The 15,853-nt window shown below is 42.9% G+C and overlaps 1 protein-coding gene across 1 annotated transcript in view; it reads right to left on the bottom strand.

Moving 5' to 3' along the window:
- Fkbp9 (FKBP prolyl isomerase 9) overlaps positions 1-15,853 on the bottom strand; it is a 48,998-nt gene that overhangs the window by 25,774 nt on the left and 7,371 nt on the right. Inside the window, exons 2-3 of the mRNA XM_027429714.2 lie at positions 1,499-1,644; positions 340-529 (exon numbers count right to left, since the gene is read on the bottom strand). Of these exons, the coding sequence (XP_027285515.1) occupies positions 340-529; positions 1,499-1,644 (336 nt within the window). The remainder of the gene's footprint in view (positions 1-339; positions 530-1,498; positions 1,645-15,853) is intronic.

Genomic DNA, 15,853 nt, shown 5'->3' on the forward strand with positions numbered 1-15,853 from the left:
CCCTCCCCTTCCCCTTTCATGGGCAAACTATATAAATGAGTCAAGTACGCATGAACTTCCTAGGAAATGTGGCTCTTCACTTAAGTGGAGGTCTTGAGATGTGGTTTAAATGAAATCAAGATTGGCTTTAATTTCTTAATTTCTTCTAAGGTGTTATATTTTGACTGGTACCTCAGAGAATCAAACACTAACCAAAACATATATATATATGGGGTAGGATTTGGTACTAGGTATAGTTTGGTAGGGTACCTTTTCTGGTTTCCAAAAGAGAACAGAAAGAAGACATGACAGAAGGAACCAAATGGCATTTCACACACTGCCACAAACAGTGGGACTTACCTAGAATCAAACAGTGTCCCATCCAAGAACGTTCCGTTGTAATGGTACCTCACAAAATCAGACACCTGGATAGTCCGAGGACAACTGGGGGGCTTGAAATACGTCTGAATCTGAACCTGGTCTTCAGAATTCCAAATATCCATCAGGAGGACATCAAAATGAAGTACTGAGTTTGGAGGGATCACACCAGCTAGAAGTTAAAGTGGGTTCACACTGAAAGTCTGCCATCTGCTGGCGATACAGAGATCCCTAGAAAGCCACTGTCAAATAGCTGTTTCCTCCATGTTGAGTCCCTCCCTCCAGGAGGGAGAAAGGAGACTGGGGAAGCTAAGTTACAAGATTTACTAGGTTTCTCCCCAACGTTGTAAAAGTGTAAACCGTGGCTAGGGAGAGGATCTGTGCCCAAAGAGCTGCCTCTAAGTAATACAGGGAGCTCGAGAGATGCAGTTTTGATTGGCATCACCCATGCTACAGAGGGTGATGTAGCTGCTGATCCAGCTGCTGCCGAGTCGCTCACACTCCTTGAAGTAACCCCCAGCCAAGCTTCCATGAGTTACTCCAATAAACTCACTGGTTCACCAGGCTGGGTTTAGGTGGGATCTTTGGTTTGCAATCAATGACCTAAGTGGGTTAAATAAATATCTTCACATCCCACAAGGAAAGTCAATTGACAACTATCAATGTAACAGAAGTCAAAAGAATTCAAACCCATCACTGATATGCAATTCCAAAGGGCCCGTTCTTCTTACATCCTTCCTCCAAATAAAATTAAAATGAGAGAAAGAAGCCAGGCGTTGGTGGAGCACGCCTTTAATCCCAGCACTTGGGAGGCAGAGGCAGACGGATCTCTGTGAGTTTGAGGCCAGCCTGGTCTCCAGAGCGAGTGCCAGGATAGGCTCCAAAGCTACACAGAGAAACCCTGTCTCAAAAAAAACAAAAACAAAAAAAAAAAGAGGTGGGGGAGAAGAGCTCCTCTCATCAAAGTTTCATTAGATAGTCCTATGTTGGCACTTTCTTCTATGCCTAAGAGATAAACCTACCAATGTAAATGCTAGCTGTAAATTCAGCCTTTCTTTTTCCCCTGTTAAAAATCCCAAATTCTCCAACCATGTAGGCTACAGAGGCTGCAAAAGTATCTATAACTAGAGTGAAAACTTACACACTCCTTCGCTTCCATAGGCGAGGTTTGGGGGAATCGTCACTAAGCGCCTCTCGTTTACACACATCCCGACCAGAGCCTGGTCCATCCCGGCAATCAGCTGGCCTTTTCCCACAAACACATTGAAGGTAGAGTCTCTGTCATAGCTGAAGATCCAGAAGGTAAGGGGGGAGAGATAAAAGCATAGTTATTCCCACAGAGAAAACAGCTTCATGAAGGTCACAGCAACGGAAAAGGCCTAGCAAAGAGTTACTGACCCAGGAAATGTCCTCACTGGACAGTATCTGAGGAGTTGAAACTTTTATATTAGCTTAGATATTGCCAACAGATCCACTTAGAAATGATTGCCACACAAGCCTGACAACTTGAGTTTGACCCCCTGAAACACACAATGGAAGCAAAGAACCAAGTCCTAAAAGCTGTCCTCTGATGTCCTAAGTACACTGAGGCACATGCAGTAGACAGGGATGCTGATGGGTCAAACAATATATAACAAATCACGGCTTGGATGTACGCCCTTGTTTTTTAATGTTGAATTCAGCAACACTTTTATCTTCCGGGAGATGATGGATATATGCTTTGGGAGATAAATAAGTCCAAAACAAGTACTTCCCTAAAAGTACTTTAGAAAATGGCAAACACTGTATTTGGAAAAAAAAAAGAAAAAGAAAAAGAAAAAGACCACACATCTGGGCTTCACAGCCCACATGGACTATCAGGCAGAAGGGAAGCTGAGAAAAAAAGTCCACAAGTTCAAGGCCAGCCGGGCAACCTTGTGAGACTGCCTCAAAATTTAAAGCAAAGGAGGTCTGGGGATAGTGCTCAGTGGTGGAGTAGTTGCCTAGCATTGCAAGGCCCCGGATTTAGTTCCCAGTGCTGCAGAACAAGGGAAAGAGACAGGTCGATAGGGGAAATGAGTGAAAAATAGAAATAAGCAAAAGAAAACTTGCTGTGGATCTTGGTTTACAATAATAAACTATGGAAACAACTCAAGGGTATGGCCCTGGCTGCATTTGAGTCAGATGTGCCATGAATTGCTCTGTGCCATCTTTCAGATTCCTGCTCACTCACACTAGAAGGATAGTCAGTGAGTGAGGTGTAGGGCCCAGGGGGTGGCTCACTGCTAAAGGCACCTGCTGCCGAGCCTGACAAAACCTGGGCCCCCAGGACTTAACGTGGTGGATGGAAGGAAGGAGAGAACCAACAAGACATCCTCTGACCTCTACATGTGTGCTATGATGGGCATGCATTCACGCACACGTGTGAGCACACACACATACACACACACTATAGGTAACAGAGCTACCGTGTAAAATGATACCACTTTCCAATTACTCATATATAGAATATGGAAAGATCCATTTTCTAAGATCCAGAAAAGGGAGTAAAATACAATTACCAAGTAATAGCACTGACTTCATGAGGCTGTGCCGACCCTCCTCTTGAAACTCCTGCCTTTTCCTCACTTTCTCCTAATGAACAGTTTGGTCAAGCAGTGCTGCCATCTTCCTCAGACCTGCCCCCTTCTCCATCTCCCCCTACTCTTACACCCCATTTCCATTGCCTTCCTTTCTTCACAGCCAGTGAACAGAAAGCAGGACTTCAGGCAGATACCACTCCAGAACACGAAGGAGTGTGTGCAGCTTCCACACATGTCAACCGTGTACCTCCATGCTGGCGCAAACGCCACCTCCTGAAATGCCAGCAACCGACTTGTGCTTGAGCATGGCCATATCACTGAGCCATCTTCAGGGCCATCTTCCGGATTGTGCTAACCAACCCTAAAGCACAGCTGCCAAGACTCCCCAGACACAGCATGTGTGGGAGCAGCAAGAATGCGCAGGCAGGGAGTGGCTTTAGAAATGCGCTCCCCACCGGCACAATGTGAATAGCTCCCAAGTTCATTGCAGTTTTTTAAGTACACACGGCCTGTTTCAACGACGTTAGTTCATTTTCTGAGACATTTACACATTCAGCATTGACTCCTATTTTAAAAGTCCATTAGACTAAAATAAAATAGTCAAAGAATGATTTGTGACAGGAGAATATCGTAGGCACAGCCAACGATGATGAAAAACCATTCCACTGAAAACTACATGGAGAATAAAGAAATTGCAAATTAAATTGAGAGTGCCTTGGGGCTTTGTTTTATTTTATTTACTAGTCTGTAGTTTTGTTTTTTTTTAATTTATTTTATGTGTATGAGTGTTTGCCTGCATGTATGTCTGTACACTGCATGCATGTCTGGAACTGGAGCTATGGACCTCCAGAAGAGTGGTCAGTGCTTTGAACACAGAGCCATCTCTCTGGCCCTATTTTATTTTGAGAACTTCATACATGAGCACTGTATCTACTTCTCTCCCGCCCCCTGCCCTCCAGCTCACACCCCTCCCGTGCCCTGCCTCCCAAATCCATGCTCCCTTGTTTAGTTATTATTATTCCGTGTACATACATATTGAAGGAGGACCAGGGGAACAGAAGCTGATGAGGGAACTGAGTGTGGGGCCCTTCAAGAGGGCCTGCTTCCTGCTCCAAGGGGGTTGAGGACCAGAGAAGGAAAAGTCTACTCAGGTTAGGATCCCAGCCAGAGCACTCAGGGAGGAGGAATGCAGAGGGAGAGTGCTGGGGAGCCTGAGTCCCTGAGTGGCCTCTCGCCTCTGAGGCCCCTTCAACCATCTTGATGGGAGCTGCTTGTTGTAATGAAGTTTGTTCTTTGGTTCTTTCTGCCTCTCTCTGTAGTTGACAATTCTTTCTCTGCATCCGCAGCACTGAATCTCCACCTATCACTTTTACTATCTGGGCTCAAGCCAAGCTCTCCACTTTGGCGGCCCTCTGACTCCCAGGTGTTACTTTCTTGGCATCTGCCAAGGGGTTCCTCCTTTTCATGACTCAGTCTTCTACCTTTCCCAGATGTCCAATGCTCTGGCTGTCCCAGCGAATAAACTCTGCAGATTCCCTAGATGACTGTGACTGTACCTCACCCCAATACTCCTGTGTAAGTGTGTGTGTGTGTGTGTACATACATATATAGTATATATACATCTATACATCTTTTTGCATGTTTATCCATCTAGCATTTCTTTTTTTTTTTTTTTTTTTTGGTTTTTCGAGACAGGGTTTCTCTGTGGCTTTGGAGGCTATCCTGGAACTAGCTCTTATAGACCAGGCTGGTCTCAAACTCACAGAAATCCGCCTGCTTCTGCCTCCCGTGTGCTGGGATTAAAGGCGTGCGCCACCAACGCCCAGCTCCATCTAGCATTTCTTATATGAAACAGGTTATCCAATCCCAAAGCTGAAAACTTGGGATTGGAAATCCACGAAGGAGCTTGCTCATGGAAGAAACTGATTCTCTTTGCAGACAATGACCACCTGTAGCTCTTCGTCTAGGGGTGAAACCATGTGTAACATCCCCCATCAACACTGGCATGTGTGCTGATATTGTCATTATGCTAGATCTCTTCAGGAAACCATATTGCTGCTATTTCATGGATGTGTTTTCCCTGACACACCTAAGGGACATCATTTAATAGCAGGCATCCTGGGCCTCTGGCTCTTACAATCCTTCTTTGTGCTTTCCCCTGAGCTTTACATTACAGGTGTATCAGTTCGGGTTGGGCATCCCAGTCACTCATTCTCTGCACTTTGGCCAGTTGAGGGTCTCTAGAATAGTCTCCACCTATTGTAGAAAGAAGCATCTTTGGTGAGGCATGAGGGCTACAGCTTTCTGTGGGTATAAAGGTAACCATTTAGAATGCAGTTAGAAATTCTAGTGATTTAGGAAAACAGTAATAGCAGGTTCTTCTCTCAGGTCGATGACCTCTCCAGCCATGGGGAGTTGACTAAATTTACATTACCAGGCATGATTCCCTCCTGTTGAACAGGCCTTAAGTCCAATTAGACAACGGTTGGTTGTTGTGAGAACCAACCACAGAGAAACCCTGTCTCGAAAAACCAAAAAAAAAAAAAAAAAAAGAAATGCTAGATGGATAAACATGCATATAGATGTATATATACTATATATGTATGTACACACACACACACACACACACACACACACACACACTTATACAGGAGTTTTGGGGTGAGGTACAGTCACAGACAACCAACCAAGACAAAAGTGCCACTATTGCACTGCTGGAGATATCTTGCTGGGCTGGTAATATTGTTTGTAGCCTTTACAACTGGTTAGAACCACTAATTGCTTCCTTCCCTTGGTAGCTTGCACAGCATCTTCCTTCTAGGTCAGTTCCATCTCTATTCCTCTATGGTCCTGTGTCTTTAGCATCTTCCGCAATAGTTTTACCTTCAAAATCTGGAAGGCAATCAAGGAAAATGGCAATAGCCCATGCTGTTTTAGGAGTGTCTTGCATTCTTCTGACCTACATCTTGTTGGAGGTTTCCCATCCTGGCACTGAGATTTGTGTTCAATGCATGCCTCTTGAGGGTAGCATGCACACACATGCATACATACACATACGTATACACGCATATATTTTAAAGCAAGCTTATGTAGCAACACGTTGCCCTGTGGCTTTTTCAAACATCCTTAGTATGACCTCTTCACTCTCCCCCTGTATCCACAGTTAAATTCCCTGTGCACATTTTCCCATTATCCCTTTATTATAGCACTGCTCTCCTACCCTGCCTCTCTCTAGACTCCTCCTCCTCCTTCTCCATCCCGCTGTAGTCCTTTTCTTGTGGGTTCTTCAGATCCTTCCAATTACATAATTGAATCTAAAGATTTGGAGCTAGTGTCCACAAAGAAGAGAGGGCATGTGGTGCTCTCTTTCCACCAGGTCTGGTTGACCTCACTCAGCATAATTTAATGCACATTTTCAATAATAATTACTATTGATAGAGCAGCTCTTACATATTAGGTCCAGTAGCTAAGTGAGCTCTTCACAAAGAGTCTGAACCCTCCTAGTCCCTGAATCCTCCTAATATTCACACAACACAGGTAGGTACTCACACATTTAGTGTTTGAGGACTGTTTAAGTCCGCTCCTGCCTGGCACAGGCCTCTGGAGGCTCTGCAGCCTCACGGTATTCCTTTGATGGTCAGCCTCACAGTATTAATTCCTTCCTTTGATGGTCACACAGAGCTATGAGAAACACGCAAAAATGTGCTACGTACCCACCCAGACACGTAAGGTTCTAACAATGCTAAACCAGTGCTATCTATTGCCCAAAAGGCTGGCCATCTGGAAAAACTGAAGTTGTTCTAGATTTATGCTGATCAGTATCCTGGCACAAACTCTTGTGAAGGAAGCATCAAGCCAAGAACTAGCCATGAAAATCATTTTTGCAATGCTAGAATAAGCACTTCTGCAGCCTGTCCCTCTGTCCAGCTATTTCACACCTTTTATAGGTGTCCCAACTGGGGTCCTACGGGAAACAGATGGCTCACCCAACCAGGCAGTTAATGAAGAGGCTGTGCACAGCTGACATTATACTCAACAGTGAGAAGACCGGATGCTTTCCCCATGTGCTCATAAATAAAATAATGACGCCTGCTTTCCCAGTTCTATTCAACAAAGTCCTGAAAAAACTGGTGAGAGCAATTCAGCAAGAAAAGGAAGTAGAAGGCATCTAAACTGGAGAGAAGAAAGGTAAGTATTACAGTGCTTACACATGTAACTGTCTGTAGAAAACCCTAAAGAGCTCTATCTCTCTCAATTCCCTCCCCTCCCCTCTCTGAACTAATAAGTGACTTTTACAATGTTACACAATACAAAAGTCAATAAGCAAAAATGAGCCATTTCCATACTACCAGTAAACAACCAGAAGTTTATAATAAATTCTATCTACAATAGCAAAACAAAAAAAATGTTTGCTGGAAATAAACTAAACAAGGGCCCAAAAGAATTACACACTGAAAAATAGAGAAATGCTGCTGAAATACATTAAAGAGGGCTGGCAAGGTGGTTTATTTGGTAAGGACACTTGTCAACAAGCCTGAGAACCTGAGTTTGATCCTCAGAACCCAAATGGTAGAAGCAGAGAATATCTGTCCTCTGACCTCTGACCTCCATACATGCATGTGTGTACTGCACATTCACACACACACATGCACATGGTAAATAAATGTTACAATTTTTTAAGCAAATACAAATACAAATACAAATAGAGAGGACAAAAATAAAGACACCCACCCTGTGTTGGTTGGTTGGAAGACTTAATCTCTATCAACACATCCACCATCCAAGTGACCCACAGAGCCAACGCAATTCCTATCAAATTCCTGGTGAATCTTAAAATTCATCTGGAAATGTCCAAAGACTCAAATAGCCACAATAATCCTAAGAAAGAAGAGTAAATGCAATACCCTCTGGTTCCTGACCTCTAACTCTAGAAGATGATAGTAATGAAAACAGCCCAGATTCAAATTACAGAAACCAATGAAACTGAACAGAGAGCCCAGAAATGAACCCTTCCATACATGATCAAGGGATCGTTGATAAGACCATGTGGTGGTGAAATGCTAGGCTCCAATAAATTGTCCCAGAAAAATCTGGATATCTACACACAAAAGAAAAAAGTTGGGTCTTTGCTTTATGCCATCAAATGCAAAGCACATTGAAGATATAAACTTGAGCTCCAAAGCTACAAAACTCCTAGAAGAAAACATGGATCGCCAGGCATGGTAGCTCATAGGAGTTATCCCAACAATGGGGAGATTGACACAGGAAGATCAAGGAACAAGAGGCCAACTTAGGCTTCATTCTTCAACTCCATCTCAAAAAGCACTGGGGGAAGCCTCTTAGCATCGGATTTTACAATGGTTTCTTGGGCAGCACCAAAAGCACAGGTTGACAAAGCAAAGACAGACAAGTGGGGTTGTTCAAACTTAAGAAACCCTCACAGTGAAGGAAATAATCAATAAAGTGGGAGAACCTACAGAACAGCAGTAAGCATATGCAAACCACGTAAGGTTTAAATGTGAAACATCTCCCACAAACTCAGGGTGTTTGGACACTTAGGCCTTAGCTAGTAATGCTCCATGGGAAAGTTACACAACTCAGGGATATGAGGCACAGCAAGTAGACACAGACCACTACAGGTGGCCCTTTGAAGATTACAGCCACTTGCAGCTCTGGCCCATGTTCTCTACTTCCCGCTGGCCGAGATATAGACAGCTGCATTGCAAGCTCCAGCTGTCATAGACCAAGCTGCTCCGGCCACCATGCCTTTCCTGCCATGATGGAATGAACCTTCGAAAGTACATGGCAAAATCCTCTCCTTAAGTCGATTCTGTCAGGTATTTTGTTACAGTGACAAGAAAAATAACTAACACGCCATATAAAAATAACTAACATACCTTGATTATCTAAGATATCTTACAACTCAACAACAGCAAAATGACCCAACTAAAAGAATGAAAAACTATTTCAATAGACATTTCTTCAAAGAAGAAATACAAATGACCAACAAGCATGTCAAAAGATGCTCAGTATTACCAAGCACCAAGGAAATACAAATTAAAACCACAACGTACTTACAAAGCACTTATCAGCTGCATGCCCTCTGCTGGTGAGTCAGGTGGCCAACAGACTCACTCCCAAGTAGACAACTCAGTGTCTACCAGTAGACAATCACTGGCCTTAATCTCCACTCTAACTCAGAACAATGAATAAAAGCATGTTTCGAATCCTGTGCTGTCCATATGTGGCCACTAACCACAGGTAGCTTACTGGGCACTCATAACAGGTATGTGCTGCCAACCAGTATCTAACCCACAGCCTAGCATGAGTCTCAAGCAGCTTGGGTTCCAGGTTCAGCTGTGATCTACACAGATGGACCTGAAAAAAAAAAAAAAAAAAAAAAAAAAAACTGTCTCCACTGCCCTAGAGAGATCAAGACCCTCTGGCCCTTCTCAATGCCCTCAGAAGGTTCCATGGACAGCACTGGAAGCCAAGCCAAAGAGTCGGGGATAAACCCTTCCCCAACAAGGGCTGAACACAGTCAGGGCATAAAGACATAATAGTTCAGACCCTACACTTTCCCAGCAAGCTCCAAAAGCAGGTACTTACCTAGGGATGGGGGTGGGGGCAGATACCGAGCCATCTAGAAGCCAGGCCAGAGGACTTCAAATTCTATCTTCATAGGTAGCCTCTCCCATCTCTTGGACTACACTGGCACCATTACCCTCTTCCCCTAAACTGTAGCATTGCCTTCTCTGAATCTCTCCTTAAAAACTCCCCACATCTACTGCCTCTACTGCTATCCTTCCCTCCTCAGTCCTGAATCCTAGGTTGGCCTCAGTGGCTCTGCAACTGAAAAACCCAGGCTTAAATCCCATCTCTGACAAAAGCCAGTCAATGCCCTTCTCCAGGCCTTCTCAGTTTCCTCATCTATAAACAGAATTAAGGGGGCTCGAAAGAAGGATCAGGAGTTAAAAGTGCTTGCTGCTCTCCTAGGAGACCAGGGTTTGTTTCCCAGCACCCACACTGGGCAGCTCACATCTGCCTGTGATTCCTGTCCCGCCTATAATTCCTATCCCATAGGATCCAACACCCTCTTCTGGCCTCTGTGAGCACCCACACATATATGCTCACACACATAAATTTAATAATTAAAAAATAATTTTAAAATGATAGTAATATTACCTCAGGTCAGGCAGGGAGGTCACTAAAAACCACAGGAAATAACCAGTGTAGATGAGCATGTGGAGAAACTCAAACCCTGAGCACTATTGGTGGGAATGAAAAATGGAGCAACTACTATGGAAAAAAGGAATTGCATCAAAAAATGTAGCTCAGAAGTAAAAGAAGATCCAAGAATCTATTTGCCCAAAAGAATTAAAAACAGAGACCTGCAGAGATATTTGTGCAAACATGTTCACTACAGCATGATCCACAACAGTCAAAAACAAAAAATGGAAGCAAACTAAATGTGCAGCAGCTGACCCATGGGAGAAAATACACAAAATGAAAGAAATGTATAAAATAAAGGCAATATGCTATGTATCACTAATGTATCCTGAGGATACTTCACTAAGTGAAATGAGCCAGTCAAGAAAGATTAAACACTACATGTCTGATTGATTCTACAAAGTACATGAGCCAGACATGACTTTCTATGACTTTAATTAACTCATAGAAACGGAAGTAAAATGTGGCTACCAGGAAAGTGGGGAGCAGTAAAGACGGGGAGGAATTGTCAGTGCATCTAGAGTTAGGAGTTTTTAAGAAAAAACAGTCCTAGAGAGCCACTGTATGTCAAATGCATGTAATTCACACTGCAACTCCATTCTTTTAAACAGTTACAATAGTAAGTTTTATTGTTTAGCAAAGGGGCTATGTGCACAGGGAACAGTGCAGTAGCCCAAGACTGAGAAGGGAGTACCTTTATTATGTTTGTGCCAGGGGGCGGGGAGTTTTTAGCAGCTAAGTGACACATGACTAGGGCTGGGACCTTTGGTTTAGAGACACAAACCTTGGTGACCCTACTGGTAGGAACTAAAGTTTACCACCCCACTTCCTCTGAGGACCCCTCCTTATGTGTTATGGCTGAAACCAACCAAAGCCAAAGGACATGTGGGTGGTAAATGTACGGCCCAAACAGGGGAGCCTTGCAGAGAGAATCGCTTGCTGAAAAGCGGGCCTAGAAAGGCCAGGGGACACAGCACATCGAGCACCCTGGCCTGCCTTTCCTCTCCACTCACTTCCTGCCCCTGCTCACTCACTGGCAGTTTCTGTCACTGCCCCGGACACTACTACCTGCCTCCAAAGGGTGATGGGATCTGCAGCGCCTCCCAGTGACACTCTTCAAGGTATCTAGCTAGGACAAGGCCTGTGCAAGCCCAAGCCAAACCAAATCCCAGCACGGAGAGTAAAGAAGTTTCGCCTCTAGCTGAGGGGCTACTTGCAATTCTTAGCTGCAGGAAAGGAAGGGTCAATTTCCTCTAAGGGTATGGCCCCTGGCATGTCTACCATTCCTAGTAGAAGGCCACACATCCAAGCACCTTTGGGCAGCACAAATTCGTCTTGATGGAGAAAAAGAAGAAAGGGACACAGTTAGGAGGGGAAGGAAGAATGGGGGTCTGCAGAAGGTATCAGGGCGAATATGATCGAAACATATTGTAATAAAATTCTACAAAAAGAAACAAACTCTAGGAGAAAACAAACTGGATTTTGAGGAAAAAATATTCTGTATTAAAAAAAAATTTGTAAGGTACTTTAGGCAAAATTTCGATTTCTGTCTTTCAGTAACACCCAGAATTTAGTAAGCTACTTAGAATAGAGAAGGACGTGAGGATGCTGAGTTATCCTTCATGAGACACCGTACATAAAAATAATTTTAGGTGAAGTTTTATGGGAAAAAAAAAAAAATATATATATATATATATATATATATATATATATATATATATATATATATGAACCATGCTGGTTGGCTCTAAAAAGTTATCTCTGACTCCAGGAGATTTGTGGTGTTTTCTATAAATGACTAATAGTGAAAAATGAAGTTAACATTTAAGAAAGTGGGGGGCGGGAATCTAGCTAAGGCTTGGGATATGGCTCAACAGCAGAGTACTAGTCTAGCATGCACAAACCCCTGCACTCAATCCCCAACACCACAACAATCCCTTGATGGCTCACACTTGTGCCCTAACACTCAGGCAGTGGAGGCAGGGGGATCAGAAGTCAAGGTCAACAAGTTTGAGACCCTGTCTCAAAAAAGGAAAAGAGAAAAAAAGAAAAAATGGCTAAAAAATGGCTAAACAGGAAGATTTGGTGGACTTTGCAGAGCCCCTGTTGAGGGCCCTACCCTGCCTGGGGAGTGGTGGGTGGATGGGGTGGGGGTAGGTTGGGGGTGGGGGAGGAGGGATGGGAGTGAGGGGAGGGAGAGGGAGAAGGGACTTACATGTGAAACAAGCCTGTTCCCTAACTTGAATTAAAAAAAAAAAAGGCTATCTAGCCATGACGCTATTGCTAGAGATAAGCAAAACCCGTCATATTCAACTCAGTAAACTGTCTACACAGAAGCACACATTATTTTGCAACGTATCACTTAACACAAATAAGTACTTGGTGGCTCTATTCTTATAGTATAAATAACAGGCTACACTTCTGAATATAGGTTCTTTTACAGCAAGGAAGAATCTTTGAAGGAACAAATGGCAAGCTGGGTGGGCTGGCACATGCCTGTAACCCAAGCACTGGGAAAACTGAGGTTGATAAGATAAAAAGGTAGATTATTGAATCTACTCTTAAAAAGCAACTACTAGTTTTAAATATTTTACATTGCATTGAATTTTTATATAGTGTATACAAATGTTGTATATTTATACAAATTTGAGATTAATTTTGCTAAAACGTACTGTGCATACATTTCTAATATGTTAAAGGTATTGTACCTATACAGCTTATTTAATAATGCAATACAAATTTCTAGTCCTTGAAAGTTATTATTATCAACTATATGGGATAATAAGGAAATGTAGCTTAGTAATTAGCCAACTATTACAATCAAATTTGTAGTCACATTAGGTATGTTTACAAGGTAAACTGGATATTTTAGAAAGACAGGACATCTTCCAACACCAGAGATTTACAGAATATGGCACTTAACATGTTTTAATAACATAGGTTCTTTTTTATGACAATGAGACATGTCTGGTACTGGCAGCGTCAATCTACATTGGAGAAGATGATGGGCATAGAAGAAACTCCATATGGAGTTTACTTTCTTTGTGGCAAAAGTAAGCCACTGGGCAAGAAAGTGCCCTTGCCTCAACTGCTGACAGTGTACTGCCCAAACTGGACAAACAGGACACCGAAAAGAGTGACTACAAACCTTGCCAAGACAAGGCGGTCCAGTCCTTTAGATTATCCTGGCTCACAGAAATGTCTGTCAGATATGCTAGGCCTATAGGCCGAAGATGGATGCCCCAACATTGCAGAGCAACCTTGGGTGACTTTCCAGGCAGCCAGCTGTTGCTGTCATTTCTCACATTTTTGGAAGTAACTTGATTGCACTTCCTGTTTACCCAGTTAATATTATTTCCTTCTTGGGTCACTGAGGGAGTTGAAGACTAAATAGTATAGTTATAGATTTCCTTGTTTACTTAGTAAAGAAACTCACTAAAGATGTGTTAAGTGGAATAGGTTTGAAAGACATTAAAAGGTAATTGATAATGCAAATTAGAATAGAAAGTAAATTATGTACAAAACTTTGGACTCATCAAGAAAGAATAGATATGGAGTATTTTCTCTGAATTTGTCAAGAACTAGACATTGTTGATGTACTTATTGCCTGTATATGCTGTATATAGTTATTATACTTATTGTATATGGTTTTTCTTATACTAGTTATAACCTTTTTTAATTTTAGACAAAAAAAAGGGCTATGTGTTGATATCTTACTTGTACAAAATAAAGCCTGTCTAAAGGTCAGAGAATGGAGCTTGTCACTAGCTAACCATAGAGGTCTAGGGGTCTGTACAGACAGACAGGATTGAGATAGCCGGGCAGAAACAGGACATAAGCAGGGAAAAACAGTAACTCCCCCTCTTGTCTGCTGAGACACTAAGGAAGTAAGCTGTGGCGGTGGATTGCTCCTTCTTCTCTCTAATCCCTCAGCTTTTTCCTCTATATCTGACTCTGGGATTTTATTACTTAGACCAATTAAGAACTCTATTTACAAGGAACAATGTTCATAGACGCATTATTCATAATAGTCAGAACCTGGAAACAACCTAGATGCCCCTCAACCAAAGAATGGATAGGGAAAACGTGGTACACAGTGGAGTACTATCAGCTGTAAAAAATGATGACCTCATGAAATTTTCAGGCAAAATGGATGGAACCAGAAAAGGCCATCCTGAGTGAGGTAACCCAGACTCAGAAAGACAAAAACAGTATGTATTCACTCATAAGTGGATATTAGGTGTCAAGCAAGGGATAACCAGGCTACAGTCCACAGCTCCTGAAAAGCTGGATAACAAGGAGGACCCTAGGAAGGATGCATGGATGTCCCCAGGAACGGAAATAGATGTTGCAGAGGACCTAGCTATAATTCCAGTTCCACGGGATCTGACACCTGGCCTCCCCAGGTACCCACAATGCATGGCCATACTTAAACGAACACATATAATATAAAATAAAACAAGTAAATCTTTTAAAATAAATATAAGAACAAATAGTAAAATGAATCCATAAAACCTCCCAGGTCTTCCCCTCCAAAAGGATTAAAGAAACTGTAAAAATGGCCAAAACAGGCCAGGGATGGCAATAAAACTTTGGAAAACTGAAAGCAAATAGGAGTGGATCTAAATGAGAAGACACAGGTTAAAGAGTGTGTAACGTAAGACATGGCCAAAGGTCCATCCCATGGGCCTCCTAGAACCTGCGAAGGCTAGAGCAGGACAGAAGGAAGTATACAGGGCAACAAGGGACCACACCTACCCAGGAGCCCCTTCTCAATTCTTAGCAGCTGGGCAGCTAGAATTTTAAGTTTTAAAATGGCCTAACCAGTGCATATATATCACTATTATTTATTTGCTGAACTTGGAATTGAATCCATGGCCTCACATACTTTTGATTGCTGTATGTGTACGAGTGTTTTGTTGAGCGTACACCTATGTACCTGTGTGTACATGTACGCCTGGTGCCTATGAAAGGGCACTAGATACCCTGGAACTGGAATTACAGAGGGTTGGGAGACACCATGTCTGAAAATTGAACCTGGGTCCTCTGGAAGAGCAGCACGGCTCTTAGTCATCAAGTCATTTTTCAGCCCCTCAGCCTCACATTTCTATTACTGAGCGACACCCCCAGCCTTTATTATTTGTTGTATTAATTTTTAATAAGTTGTTGAGGCGGGAGAGAAGGCTCGGTGGTTAAGAGCACCCGTTAGGCTTGCATAGCAGAGGACTTGGATTTGCTTCCCACCACCCACATGATAGCTCACAACTACCTTGTAACTCTACTTCCAGGGGACCCAGTGTCCTCTGCTGACCTCCACAGGCTCCAGCATGCACATGGTGCACAAACACTTATAAAAATAAAAAATAAGGAGCCGCGCACGGTGGTGGCGCACGCCTTTAATCCCAGCACTCGGGAGGCAGAGGCAGGTGGATCTCTGTGAGTTTGAGACCAGCCTGGTCTACAAGAGCTAGTTCCAGGATAGGCTCCAAAGCCACAGAGAAACCCTGTCTCAAAAAACCAAAAAAAAAAAAAAAAAAAAAAGTATTTTTTAAAAACTAAAATTAAATGGCACATGCTTATACTATTCTTTGATGAAACCACTTTTATCTCAGATCCAGAGACAAAAGAAAAATGGCCAACCCAGAGGAGGCAGACAATTCTCTCCTCAGTTCTGTTATACATATCAACTAGGAGGGGAAAGGTCA

This window comes from Cricetulus griseus, chromosome 8 (assembly GCF_003668045.3).
Source record: "Cricetulus griseus strain 17A/GY chromosome 8, alternate assembly CriGri-PICRH-1.0, whole genome shotgun sequence".
Classification (NCBI taxonomy): Eukaryota; Metazoa; Chordata; class Mammalia; order Rodentia; family Cricetidae; genus Cricetulus; species Cricetulus griseus.